The sequence below is a fragment of the Oncorhynchus masou genome, chromosome 15, assembly GCF_036934945.1.
Source record: "Oncorhynchus masou masou isolate Uvic2021 chromosome 15, UVic_Omas_1.1, whole genome shotgun sequence".
Lineage (NCBI taxonomy): Eukaryota > Metazoa > Chordata > Actinopteri > Salmoniformes > Salmonidae > Oncorhynchus > Oncorhynchus masou.
The window spans coordinates 55535219-55550057 of NC_088226.1; the positions used below are offsets into that span (position 1 = coordinate 55535219).

General features: G+C 41.5%; 2 protein-coding genes across 4 annotated transcripts in view; both read left to right on the forward strand.

Moving 5' to 3' along the window:
- LOC135556494 (AP-3 complex subunit delta-1-like) overlaps positions 1-3526 on the forward strand; it is a 42486-nt gene extending 38960 nt beyond the window's left edge. For all 3 annotated transcript variants that reach the window (XM_064989737.1, XM_064989739.1, XM_064989738.1), the window contains 5 exons: positions 126-214; positions 373-458; positions 639-760; positions 1018-1097; positions 1223-3526. In XM_064989737.1, the coding sequence (XP_064845809.1) occupies positions 126-214; positions 373-458; positions 639-760; positions 1018-1097; positions 1223-1318 (473 nt within the window). In that variant the 3' untranslated portion in view covers positions 1319-3526. The remainder of the gene's footprint in view (positions 1-125; positions 215-372; positions 459-638; positions 761-1017; positions 1098-1222) is intronic.
- Positions 3527-4215: 689 nt separating this feature from the next.
- Positions 4216-14839, forward strand: part of LOC135556495 (ubiquitin-conjugating enzyme E2 R2-like) — a 36167-nt gene continuing 25543 nt past the window's right edge. Inside the window, exon 1 of the mRNA XM_064989740.1 lies at positions 4216-4854. Coding sequence (XP_064845812.1) covers positions 4675-4854 — 180 coding nt within the window. The 5' untranslated portion in view covers positions 4216-4674. The remainder of the gene's footprint in view (positions 4855-14839) is intronic.

The window sequence follows — 14839 nt, forward strand, 5'->3', positions numbered from 1 at the left end:
CAGGAGAGACTGGGAGGAGGAAAAAGCTATGGAAACTTGTTGAAATAAGAGCTAAATTCCCATCCAAATATTCCCATTCCCAGTTTTCATCCAAACAAATCAATTTTTTCTCTCTTGTTCCTCAGGGATCTCTAACGAGGCACGGTTCATCTTCTCAGTGCAGAGCATTGTGATGCCTCAGAAACTGAAGGGAACCCTCACCTTTATAGTCAAGGTGAGTAAGTCTTGCTCTCCACAAAGGCCTCACATTCCCCCAATATCCCTCTTTGACTCTGGGTACAGTCTATTTCACTGCTCAAGGTTCTACTGACCTTTTTCCTCACTTGTAAAAGTGTATTGTTAACCTTCTGCTGTTATAATGTTCTCCCACAGACTGAGGATTCCTCCACTCACGAGAAACTAGACTTTAAACTGCACTTTACCTGCACCTCATACCTGATCACCACTCCCTGCTACAGGTCAGTGCAGCTAGCTGTCCCCAAAGAACCTCATTCTGCTGTTTTAATAATAATGAACGTTACCTAACTGTAGATTTGGAGCTATTGGCTTAGTGTGCTGTGCCCTGATCTGAACTTAAGATTAAACTGCTTGTGAGCTAGTATGGGATGCGTAGTGAATGTGATTGTTGTTGTTTACAGTGACGCGTATGCTAAGCTGTTGGAGTCAGGGGACCTCAAGGGAAGCTCTCTGAAGCTGGAGGGAATCAACCAACCTTTCCACCATCTACTGGCTAGGATCTGCTTCCACCACCACTTCTCTGGTGGGTACACTGGGACTGGAGAATACAGGGGAGAAGGCATGGGATATGATAGGGACTGGGGAATACAGGGGGAGGGGGGTAGGGCATTGGGAGGTATTAGGTGGAGAGTGGACATATTTATTGCGGTGATTTGTAGTTCACTGTGTCGTCTTGCAGAAATCTCCCTCTTTGAATGAACATTAAAATTGTGGTAAATAAAGACCTTTTAGATTTTGCGTTGTTTAATGAGCTTACGGTTGTGTTCCTGTCTCAACCAGTGGTGGAGAGGATTGATTCCTGTGCCTCCATGTACAGCAGGTCAATCCAGGGTCACCATGTGTGTCTGCTGGTCAAAACTGTAAGTGGCTTCCTTCCTCCTTGTCAGTCAGATATTGGTCTCCATTTTACTCAAATGAGATCTTCTCCTCAGACATCCTTGTAACGTTTGCCCTCTCTGTCTGTCTGTGTCCCTGTCCGTCTCAGGCTGATCAGACCGTGTCTATCGATGCTAAATGTGACGAGCCGGGGCTGCTTAGGAATGTGCTGGATGAGATCAAGCTGACCTTCTCTCAATGCTGATTGTGCCTGACAGCCCCTTGGTGCCCCCCTACCCCTTGCTCAACCCCTCCCTCACTGAAACACATGTAATCATGTTACAAACACTGCGGCTGGCACTCCCAGGTTCACCCTATTAATTAGTCCTCAGAATCACACATTTCCTTGATGCCCCTCTTGCACTCAGAACTGCTCTTTCTCCTTCACTGATTTGCTCTATACAAACCCCCTCTATGCGCTTTTAGTTTCAAACTGGTTTTCCCTGCTCCCCCCTCCAATCTCTCTCTCATCGTCATTGCAGTCTGTGACGGTAATGTAATCTGACAACTGGACTTTTTTTGTTGTTGGTTGAATTGTGTTTTCACTGTTTTGTTTTTGTTTGTTGCTGTTTTTGTTTTCTGAAGTCCGTCTCCTCCTTTCCCCCTGTTGCATTAAACATCAGCGTGTTACTGCTACTCTCCTCTATAGTCCTGTAGAATGTGTGACTTCTTCTGACTGGTCCAAGTTGGAAATGTCATGTCAACTTTAAACTGCTCTGAGCTGAAATCCTACCTGACCTGATCTCATGTCTGAAGGAGACTGACCTACCCTCTGGTGTCACTGCTCCATGCTTCAACTATGCTCAGCTTCAGTTTGACCTGTGTCACAGGAACATATCAATCCCTATAAGAATTTTAAATGCCTGAGCTGGAATGTTACACTAAGAGTTTATTGGGAAAAGAGAATGCAGGCGGTTACACTTTGACCAGGTCAGAACTTAGACACGCTGGCACTCCTCGAAAAAGTATGTTTCTGCAACCTTTTCCAAAAGTGAACATTGTCCGGCTTCCTTACTGTCTCTTATTATAGACATGGGTAGAAGGGCGTCTTTTTACAATTGTATGATTTATCGTTTTGATTATGCTGTAATCGTGGAAGGGTATTGTACTGCTCATCTGCCACTCTCTCTTGCCTCAGACATGTCTACAGTATCTGAAATGAGTGACAAAGTAATATAGAACTTGTGGAAAATGAAGGCCCGCTATCACATATTGCAGCTAGCGCCTCTCACGTGGCTTTGCTATAATAGCAGGCTCTCCATACTTAACTGTTAAAGTTATCCTATGTGTTGATAGGCTTAGTTTGAGATCACCTATGGGGATGGAAGGCTATTCTAGTCATAATTCATTCTGGGTGATCAATGGTACTTAGTTGATACATTTTATTTTGAATCAGTATTAACCAATGTGGCTTCTTGTTTACTGTATCTTTCTTGAGAAAGCCAACAAGTCGTCAGTCAAGATGTTTGTCTTTCATATCATCTAAACCTCTTGCGTCTGTGCCACTAACTCTCGCACTATACAATACATCCTACATGTCACTGATAGTCATAAACCGATGTTACTTCAGTGTTCTCTCAGAACTACCCTGCTGCCACATGTGCATTGGCATAATGATGAACATGAATGGTCATCATTTAAATGGCTTCTTCCTTTCATGACTTGATCAGAGGTACTTGCTGTCTAGTTACACTCAACGCGTCTCACTGCCTGGTCCAGCACGATGTAGTAGCAACTTTAAACTGATCCCATCATGTTTTGTTTGTATTCCAACTTACCCGCATTCCTTTCTTACAAGTGTAGATGAGCCATTCCATGAGTTTCTTCTGCACCGTGTTAGTGTGAGTACAAAGTGAAGAACATACAGGGATGTTATCCACAAAACCATATCCTTCCTGGAAAAGTGCTTTGATTGATTTAAGTTATAGAATGGCAATGAAAAAATTACTTGTAATCGTACGTTGTACTAATTAAAAAGTTCTGTGCAGAGTATTTCATAAAAATGTGTATCTTGCATGATTAGGAAATGCATACTTAAATATATATATTTCCCCTATCCAAGGACACTCACACACATACAAAACTCCCTTATCATTTCTTGGTTGTCTTTTTCTTTTAGTTTTTTATATGAAGTGAAAGTTGAATTAATCATGCCACAGTTTGATGTTGCATTTTTATCTATTATAAGTTCATACAATTCAAATGATATCTTTGAATATTTTGAATTATTTAACATCAAGGGAAGGAGGTTCTATTTGGTGTCATGGCGCTGAGAGGAGTAGAGAAGAAAAGGTCTTGTGATACAGTTCAGAGAAGCTACCCACTGTCATAATACTTTTTTTTCTGGTCAATTATAGTGATTATCTTGCGGAGTTTGGCTTATGACATTAAAATATATTCTCATTTCTCCTTGTTTGAAGGTCTGGTCCAACTCCTTCATTGTCTATTCTCCAGCTATATGATATATGTTTTAAGAGGGGACTACATGAGCAAAACAAAATGAGTCATATACTATCAACATTCACTTTTAGAACAGAAGTCTACCCAAATTGAAATAAAGGCTGAGCTGCTGTAGTCTGTGTTAAGGTGAACCAATAAACTCCCACATATTATTTCAGGCTTTTTATTCACATCGTATCACTATGTATGGTGTCTGCGTATCAAACATGCTGTATATTCAAAGGATATGCAAATACTACCTTACCAAGGATATTTAGTTGGCCAACATCTCACTTCAGCATGCACTAGAGTGGCCTTTCCCAAAAACCTGCCTTCCCCAATAACTAATACAGTATTCTGTGTGAAACTGCATATTCTTTCTATGTGTGCAAGTGCCTTTAAATTATAAATGTCAATATAGCCTAAGTGATTTGGAGGCTGTGTGTAGGTACTGTCTAACTTCAATTCCTATATGGAAAGAAGTGGCGTTGCAACCACAAAACACTCCCAACATATTTTTTTGACGAGATTAAAATATTAACGTTTCAGGCTTCATGATTCTGAAGAATTCAATTGCAGACCGAAACAATATTTTAACCGTGCTTAAACTATTAATGCCGAATAAGTGTTCTGCCTTTTCAATAACACCAACTCCCAGAAAGCTTTGCGAGCACTTCACAACTCATGGCATCAAGCTTTGTGGGACCAGCTTGAGCGACACGGTGAAGTAGCTACTGTTGTATAATTGAGGAGGGGTTATCCCTACTCAGACAGCCGTTAATTTGTTTGTTTTCTAGTTTGCTTTGACCACTAAAATTTACTTCGAGCAATTCTGTCTTACGGTAAATTAGGATCAACAACAGGGAGTAATTACTGTAGCAAGCTAGCGTTGGGTTTGTAGGTTGGTTGGTTGTCAGCGAGAGGTTTACGCATTGGTTTGTTCGATCACAGTGGAAGAGAACCGAACGCGAACGTAATAACAAACGACATTTTTGTAGATGTGAGGAAACGTGTGAACAATCTAAAGGTTTCTCAGGGTTTGGTTGTGGTGGAATTAGATAACTACATTTGTTCTCTAAAAAGGTCTAGATAGGTTTTTGTTTATACAGATCGTCGCGGACTATGGCTCATGGACATCATGTAGCCAGTTCCCAAAAAGCACTCATGTTAGAGATGAAAAGTCTTCAAGATGAGCCAGTTGAAGGGTTCAGGATAACTTTAGTGGACGAGTCGGACTTGTACAACTGGGAAGTTGCAATATTTGGACCCCCAAATACTCACTACGAGGGAGGTTATTTTAAGGTGAGTATGGAATTGCTGAATATTTAAGATGGCCATCAAATCACTCAAACAGTTATCGCAGTTGTTTTGTCCAACCTTGGTTAACCAGAACAAATTGTGCCTGGCCAGTGTTCTCTTGCGCTGAGTTACAGTAGAACGTCTGTAAATATTATGGCGAGAATAGTTATATTTTGTCACTTTAGGTTGTGACGTAGCTAACGATTGACAACCAACCTGGCTTAGTTTGAGATGGCCAGCTCGAGCAACATGTGACGATCCACAAAACATGTTAACGTTTTCATGGAAAACTTTGGAGGAAACAGACATTGTCAACTTATATCACTGTATTCAGCAGGGCCGGACTACCGCATTTGGGGCCCCGACACCCATCTCCAGTGCCCCCGCCAACACATCTTGCCATGGGGCAGAGAGAAACGTTATGGATACACATCTGCTCATAATGATAAAGATCAAATCGGACCTATTTCTATTGTATTTTCTTATATAGTGCAATAGTAATGGTGTCTATTTGTTGGCACTTACTGGCTCGTTGGCCAAGGCCTATGGGGTAATTCATGTTTGTTTTTTTGGATAAGCTGAGATGATCACATTTTAGTTTATTATGAAGCATTTATGTATCCAAACAAGCACGTAATGTCTTCATAGTTCATAAAGGTCTGGTTAACTGACTGATATTACCTCAGAACAAAACATATAATATCTCGTAAGCCTTTGTTAACCTCAGACCTTATTTTATGTATTTATCCCAAAACCCCATTGTTTCCCCCTTAATTTCCCCCATTGGAATGGCTGAACTAATAACGAGAGGTAACTTATTTCAGTTTTTTAGAACTAAAGCTGCCGATCTCTATAAGCCATCAAACAGTTCCTTCGTTTTCATAGTTAAACAATAGCAGCTGGTAGCATTGTCCATCCTGTTTGAAATAGACTAAGTTGGGCTGGGTGACATGGCCAATATATATCACAGTATTTAAAATAAAATGGACCGTTTTAAATTTGCTTTATGAGTAGTGCATGACCGGACGGTGGCAACATACATTCTAAGTGATTTAAATATGTATTTCTCCATTCTGATTGTTTTAATCATTTTCTGCATTTTCATACATTTCTGCATTTCCTACACTGATTTGAGAGCATTTCCACACTGCCACATAGGACTGCACGATATGGGCAAACAATCTAGGCCTTATTTTTAACCAAATGTTGCAATTACGATTTAGACTTGTGATTTAGAGCAAAACACTTGAGTGAACTGTTGGAATCATGGCAATATAATGATTATTTTAATTTATATAGTTAGAATATAATAGAGGGCGCTTTGAATAGTGTTTGACATGACAACAAATGAAAATTCCAGGGAGGAGTTATTGTGAAAGGGTAGGAACCAACGTGTTTCCTAGGGGACCCTATAATCTTTGGCTACATTTAATGTTTTCTTTTAGCTACTTCATGTAGCTTTATTATGCTTGCTTTGTGACTTCCTCATCGTTTTAGAAGAAACTGTGGCACAAACAACATGCTGATTTAGGTCTCCACCATCACTAGTATTAGGCTGTATAGCTAATACTAATATAGCTCAGACTCAGTACATTTATTAGCTAACTAGTGATTAGCATTAGCGGCTAATAAGATTTAGGCCCAACTTGTGAAGAAAAATACAAACTAGCTTTTTGCATATTTTAGAAACAAACTAATCGTGTAATTATAAACATTAGTGGAGTTATATTAAGAAGCAAAGTGAACCTCATTGTTATCAACATTGTTAAATGTGCTGAATTGACCATGCAGACTGGACGCAAGTGTCTTGTGGTCGAGGAACAACAAATGCGCTTTTTGAGTGACAGGGCGGGGCTAGGTCTATGTGGAAAGCGGCATGAAGAGATGACTCAAGTAGCGAAGTAAACTATAAAAGTCAACGTTACACACAGAGTATCACATTTAACGAAACTAAAATTAAAATACCGTTAAAGAAGGTCAAGTAAAAACCCAAACCGGTTCATCCATCAATACCGGTATATCGTCAAATACAGTATATCGCCCAGCTGTCACTCTAAGCACCTAGAATTATAGCCTAGTCTCAATACCTACATATATACTCAATACTCCTTATATGGCTGTGAATGAGCTACGAATGAGCTTACATTTTCCACGTATTCCCCAAGGTGTCTACAGCATTGACGTCTTTTTAGGCATTTCTATTGAAGAATGGCTGTAAGGGACCAGATATAGCATGTGGTCACATGGTGTCTCCCACAGAAAATCTCACAAATACTGAGGTAACCATTTTTCCAATCGCTTCTTATGAGAAACCAATTGCCTCGACGGATATATTATCGAATATATATGTTAAAAACACCTTGAAGATGGATCTTAAACAACGTTTGCCGTGTTTCTGTCGATTATTATGGAGCAAATTTTGAAAAAAGTTTGCCGTTATAGTTGCAGCTAGGGGTATTAATGTCTACTAATGCGTTTGAGGCTATGATTACGCTCCCGGATACGGGTTTGCTCGTCGCAAGAAGCGTTGTTTACCATTTAGTCTAAAATTTATATCTGGTTGTAGCTACTGTATTATAGTACTAACCAGTGTGGCAGATTTAAGTTCAAAAGTAAAAATAACCACAACTATGAATAACTTAGCCAAACTGTCCATACAAACATAATTAAATCGCTCTATTGGAAAACAGGTCTAAAGACGGATACAGATTGTGAGAAACATTTTCTTTCTCCATTATCTTGTAAACCCTACCCATATGAAAAAAGATTGCAGTCAGAGTGCAGTATTACTGCATGAATTTTGCAGTGTAACTGCAGTTAAAGCGCAGTATAACCACGGACAGATAGAAGGGGCCAGATGTCGCACAGGATGTATAAATCTGAAGCCTCTGTTTAGAACGTTCAAATAGGGTGATGAGAGGAAGTCCAGTGGCAGTAAGTGGGATAATAATAATTCTTTGTCTGATTTCACACATGTACACGTGTGTAAATTGGAAATATATTTTTTTGCGTATCCCTCAGAGAGTTGGGTCATTGCCAGTGTCTGCCATTTCAAACAGTGACTGTGATGCAATTAGGGTTATGTGCCTTGCTCAAAGGCAGATAGGGGCTTCGAACTAGCGACCTTTCGGTTACTGACCCAATTCTCTAACCGATGGGCTACCTGCCAGCCACATAAGAGAGAAGATGGAGCTAGATAAAAACTTTTCTGACATTCTGCAAATTTTCTCATTGATGAAACATTAGATCTCAATGCAAGTTTATTTTCCGTAAACCAGAATCTGTTACAAACGCTGTGCAATAAGTTTTGTAAACTTTGCCAAAGTTTAAAAAAATTGTGTTGTTTAGGAGTGCAAGGGTCAATTGAGTTATTGCACACACGCAATTCACAGAGAAGACGTTCCCTAACAGATATATGCAAATGCATGCTAAAACATGCCAATAGGATCTCGCTAGCTCGTACTCTGCCCACCTCCTTGCTTGTTCTGCCCACTATACTAAATTTACTCCCATTGGAAATGACGCAGATGAGGTATTTTAGGTTAGTTACCGGTATATTTGGTATAACTGCAGTTCAAGTGCAGTACACTGCAGTTATGCTGTCACTAACTTACTGCAGTTTAAGTATTTTATTTGTGAGTAAGGGTATTGTTTAGCCTGCCTAAGACCTTTGTGTAAAAGAAGGCTCATGTCCTCTGTTTTGCCCGGCAACAGGGGGTGGTGAAGCTTACAGAGGGAAGTGCATAGGTTAGACCTCTTCATAACTTGCCTAGCTCAGAAAGTACACTGAAGAAAAATATAAAAGCAACATGCATAATGTCTACAATTTTACTAAATTACAGTTCATATAAGGAAATCAGTCAATTAAATACATTCGGCATCTAATCTATTGATTGCACATGACTGGTAGTACATATCTGCACCCGTTGATCACAGATATAAAATAAAAAGTAGGGGTGTTGATCAGAACTAGTCAGTATCTGGTGTGACCCATTTGCCTTATGTAGCATGACACATCTCCTTCAAATCAAAAGGTTATTTGTCAAATGCAACAGGGGTGTGTGTGTATATATATGTGTGTGTGTGTGTGTGTATATATATATGTGTGTGTGTGTGTGTGTATATATATATATATCTATATATAATATAACCTTACCGTGAAATGTTTACTTACAAGCCCTTAACCAACAATGCAGTTCAAGAAATAGAGTTAAGAAAGTATTGACTAAATGTATATATAAATGACATAACTATAAGGAGGCCATATACATATATCGCATGGAGTTGGTCAGGCTGTTGAGTGTGACTGTTGTCCCACTCCACTTCAATGGCTGTGCGAAGTTGCTGGATATTTTGGTGGGAACTGGAACACACTGTTGTACACGTCGGTCCACAGCATCCCAAACATGCTCAATGGATGACATGTCTGGTGATTATGCAGGCCATGAAAGAACTGGGATATTTTTCAGCTTCCAGGAATTGTGTACAGATCCTTGTGACATGGGGCCGTGCATTATCATGCTGACTTGAGGTGATGAATGGCACGACAATCGACCTCAGGATCTCACCTCTTCAAGGAATACCTAGGATAGGATAAAGCAATCCTTCTCACCCCCCCTTAAATGATTTAGATGCACTATTGTAAAGTGGCTGTTCCACTGATGTCAGAAGGTGAATTCACCAATTTGTAAGTCGCTCTGGATAAGAGCGTCTCCTAAATGACTTAAATGTAAATCTCGTCACGTTATCTCTGTGCAGTCAAATTGCCATAGATAAAATGCAATTGTGTTCGGTGTCCGTAGCTTATGCAAGCCCATACCATAACCCCACCACGGGGCAGTCTGGTGACAATGTTGACAACACCAAACCGAATTCCCACACAACTCCATACACGCAGTCTGCCATCTACCCTGTACTGTTAAAACCGGGATTCATCTGTGAAGAGCACATTTGCCCACTAAAGTCTGTTATGACGCTGAACTGCAGTCAAGTCAAGACCCTGGTAAGGACGATGAGCACGCAGATGAGCTTCACTGAGACGGTTTCTGACAGTTTGTACAGAAATTCTTTGGTTGTGCAAACCCACAGTTTCATCAGACTTCGGATGACTGGTCTCAGATGATCCCGCAGGTGAAGATTTATGTGGAGGTCCTGGGCTAGTGTGGTTACATGTGGTTTGCGGTTGTGAGGCCGCTTGGACGTATTGCCAAATTCTCAAACGACGTCGGAGGCGGCTTATGGTAGAGAAATTAACATTAAATTATCTGGCAACAACTCTGGTGGACATGCCTGCAGTCAGCATGCCAATTGCATGCTCCCTCAACTTGACATCTGCAGCATTGTGTTTTGTGACAAAACTGCACATTTTAGAGTGGCATTTCATTGTCCCCAGCACAAGGTGTACACGTGATCATGCTTTTTAATCTGCTTCTTGATATGCCAGGCCTGTCAGGTGGATTAATTATCTTGGCAAATGAGAAATGCTCACTATCAGGGATGTAAACACATTTGTGCACAAAATTTGAGAAAAAAGCTTTTTGTGCATATGGCAAACGTCTGGCGCCTTTTATTTCAGCTCGTGAAACATGGGACCAACACTTTACATGTTGCATTTATATTTTTGTTCTGTTTTATTTTAGCCTATATTTGCATAACTGTTGAAGATGGTGAACATTTTCCTTCCTGATATAGGGCAAGCGCTCTCGTTACAACGATAAACAGGCATCAAAGTAGGCAGTGGTGTAAAGTACTTAAGTAAAAAATACTTTAAAGTACTACTTAAGTAGATTTCTGAAGTATACTATTTTTATTTTTGTCAACTTTTACTTTTATTTCACTCCATACATTTTCCCCGACACCCAAAAGTATTTAACATTTTGAATGCTGCGCAGGACAGGAAACTTGTCAAATTCATGCACTTATCAAGAGAACAGCCCTGGTCGTCATCCCTATTGCTTCTGATCTGGCGGACTCACTAAACACTAAGGCTTCATATGGAGCGTGCCCCTTGTTCTCTGTAAATAACGAAAACATTTATGAAATAAATAAAAACAAGAAAATTGCTTAATATAAGGAATTTGAATTACTTTTACATTTGATACTTGAGTACATTTTAGCAATTACATTTACTTTTGATACTTAAGTATATTTAAAACCAAATACTTTTAGACTTTTACTCAAGTAGTATTTTACTGGTTGACTTTCACTTTTACTTTAGTCATTTTCTATTAAGCTGTCTTTACTTTTACTCAAGTATGAGAATTGGGTAGTTTTTCAACCACTGGAAGTAGGTCGGGCAAAGTGCTTTTTTTCATGTATTTTTTTTAAAACTACAGTAGTAGGCCTATGTTGTAAATGTGAACTCTTTCTGAATGAAGGTTTGTGAATAAAGATAACCTAGACTAATGACGGTCTCCTAGGTACGCCACTATTGTTCAGTTAGGGTTGTTGCACCTGATTGCATCAGTCAGAGGTAGTGTTTCCAAATGACAAATTTGTGATACATTCTGCTGATCTATTTCAGCTCAGTTAAAGATCCCAGTTATTCAGAGACCTGTTTAGGCTTCCAGGCTTTTCTGAGCGGCGCAGTAGGTTAACCCAGCACTGTGTTAGCTAGGAACATTTGCATTGTGGGTGCTATGTACAAGCATTGTTGGCCCAGGAATGCACAGCTTGGCTGTGAAATGCACAGCAGGCCTGTGACTCATTGTTCCTTCTAACAAACGTCTCCAACAAACCAGTTTCCCTGTTCTAAGACCCTCCCTATCTACACAGGTTAGACAAAGCCTCTGTTACGTGCTGCTTTTACTTATTTATTGAAAAGAGTCAGTCAAACAATGACGTATGCCTATTCAATACCGGAGAAAAACATTTACATCAGGGTGTAACTCCTCTGAATGTGTCACCAGACCAAAGAAAATATTGATGGTACTTTTGTATATATAGTGTATGTGGACACCCCTTCAAATGAGTGGATTCGTCTATTTCAGCCACACCCGATGCTGACAGGTGTATAAAATCGAGCACACCGCCATGCAATCTCCATAGACAAACATTGACGTAGAATGACCTTACAGAAGAGCTCAATCACTGTCAATGTGGCACCGTCATAGGATGCCACCGTTCCAACAAGGCAGTTCATCAAATTTCTTCCGTGTTAGAGCTGCCTCGGTTAACTGTAAGTGCTGTTATTATACCAATTTGTAAGTCGCTCTGGATAAGAGCGTCTGCTAAATGACTTAAATGTAAATGTAAAATGAAGTGGAAACATCTAGGGGCAACAACAGCTCAGCCGTGAAGTGGTAGGCCACACAAGCTCACAGAACAGGACCGCAGAGTGCTGTAGGGTGTACAAATCATCTGTTCTAGGTTGCAACACTCACTACCAAGTTTCAAACTGCCTCTGGAAGCAACGTCAGCACAATAACTGTTTGTCAGGAGCTTCATAAAGTGGGTTTCCATGGCGGAGCAGCCGCACACAATCCTAAGATCACCATGCATAATGCCAAGCGTCGGCTGAAGTGGGGTAAAGCTCACCACCATTGGACTTTCTCTTTCTTCACCATCTGGCAATCTGACAGACGAATCTGGGTTTGGCGGATGCCAGGAGAACCCTACCTGCCCGAATGCATAGTGCCGTCTCTAAGGTTTGGTGGAGTAATGGTCTGGGGCTGTTTTTCATGGTTTGGGCTAAGGCCCTTAGTTCCAGTGAAGGGAAATCTTAATGCTGCTTCATACAATGGTATTGTAGACAATTCTGTGCTTCTAATTTTGGGGCAACAGTTTGGGGAAGGCCCTTTCCTGTTCAGCATGACGATGCCCCTGTGCACAAAGCCAGGTCCATACAGAAATGGTTTGTCAAGATCGGTGTGAAAGAACTTGACTGCCTGCAAAGAGCCCTGACCTCAACTCCATTGAACACCTTTGGGAAGAATTGGAATGCCGACTGCAAGCCAGGCCTAATCGTCCAACATCAGTGCCCGACCTCACTAATGCTCTAGTGGCTGAAGGAAGCAAGTCCCTGCAGCAATATTCCAACGTCTAGTGGAAAGCCTTCCCAGAAAAGTGGAAGCTGTTATAGCAGCAAAGGGGGGACCAACTCCATATTAATGCCCATGATTTGTTCGAGATGTTCGACGAGCAGTTGTCCACATACTTCTGGTCATATAGTGTAGGTCTGCAAACAACACTAAAATAGAACACAGTAAGGAATAAAGTGGAAGTAACAAACTGCTTTTCCAAATGCTCAATGCACTTGACATTTGTATGGAGGGAACTCATCTCATTCATTGCCAATGTGTAGACATTCAGCCAAGTTCTGCATTCATTTAAATATTTGCCCATTGCCAACACTCTTTGCTGGATCTCACACTCACACACAACTACCCTGTTCTCACTAGCTGTGTCCTCAGCAGTGCTAGGGCCTGAGAGGCTGCCTTTCCTGGTCAGCTCGGTCAGCCCAGGGTCTGTATCCTAATGCTGAGTGACACTGGCATCAACACTGCATCCCCGCACGGGTTGACCCTGTCCCTGGGACATGGGCCGAGGACCCAAGTCACCTGCCCAGAGAATTGGTTCTGTCAGGGCCAGAGGGCAGAATCACTGCTGCCTGGGCTGGTAGTACTGACTTTCCCTCAAGCTCAGGGGAGCTCTGCTCTGTCCATCAAGACCCAGTCTGTTCCTGCCCTCTCATGTTCGCTCTCTTCATCTTGGGGACTTCATTGTCTTCCCTTCATTAACACACCAGCAATCCTATTAGCTTAGCTGTCCCTGGCAACCTTCCACTGTGCCAGCCAGCCCTTTTACGCTTATCGTCAACATCACATCCCTCAAGCAGAGTAGGCCAAAGACAGCCCTCTTGTTTTTCTTTCAACAACAGAGCCTTCAGCTTTAAGATGTTCATATTGTTTTGCTTGAGTTCAAAGGCTGTCATGACAAGGAATAGCTTTTGCTCCCCTACTTCCTTTAAGTGATGTCATAGAGTTTCTAAACCCAGAGATGCAACATCGCAAGACTTCCAGGAACGCTCTCAAAGCAGACCAGGCCAGAGTTTGTGGTTCGAGGAGGCAGTGAGGGAAGTGAAACGTTATTCCTTAGGTTGTGCTTTTAGATTAAGAAAATTAAAAACTAAGATTCGAGCTTATGTCTTAAATATTTGAACATGTTATTACTCCAACATCGTGAACGTGACGAATGGACACATTTTATTTTTATCCAAAATTACTTTATAGCAAAGGAATGCCTTTGATTTGACGGCCTGCACATGCGCAATTCAGCGCGAGATGACCGTTAGACACGATTACGTGTTTCAGCGCATGAGCTTAGCTAGCCAACGTCACCTACAACTGTGATCAGGGATTTCTATTGGAGTAGCAGTTTCTGATAATCTTCATACTGTACTGTCTTTTGGTGACATACATACTTCTTCAACCACAAGGTCATATTCTATTTCAACTATGAGATTTCTGCCACGAATGGTGTATTTCAAAATGTACATTTTTGCACAACACAATTAATGACCACTTGGTTATGTCCGTGAACCGCAAGCTAGAGAGCACAGTAATTGCCTTCAACGTAATGTGTGGCCGCTGCATTGACAGTCAGTTGACAGACACTCATTCAACACCTGGCTGTGGCAGTCTGGTGGCCTTAGGCTGGTCAGAGATGGAGGCGGCCTGCGCAGGGCTGGGCTGTTCTGCCTTGGCCGATGGAGTCATGTTTCCCCCCCCCTGGCTGCCTGGCTCGCACACAGAAATGAGAGCTGGGAGAAGGAGAGAGAGGCAGTGCTGTTCCTGGCCCTGCTCGAGCTGGTGCCCCTGGGGGCCCTGTGAAGAGCGAGCCTGCCATTAGAAAAGGGGGCCCATGCAGAGGTAGTCCTACAGTACTCGTTCCAACAGTCAGCCTAATTATGATCGTGTGCTTACATGTTCCAAGCCTGGGGGTGATATCCTACTAAGAGAACAGAGCTCCATTGATAGGCAGCCTGTTT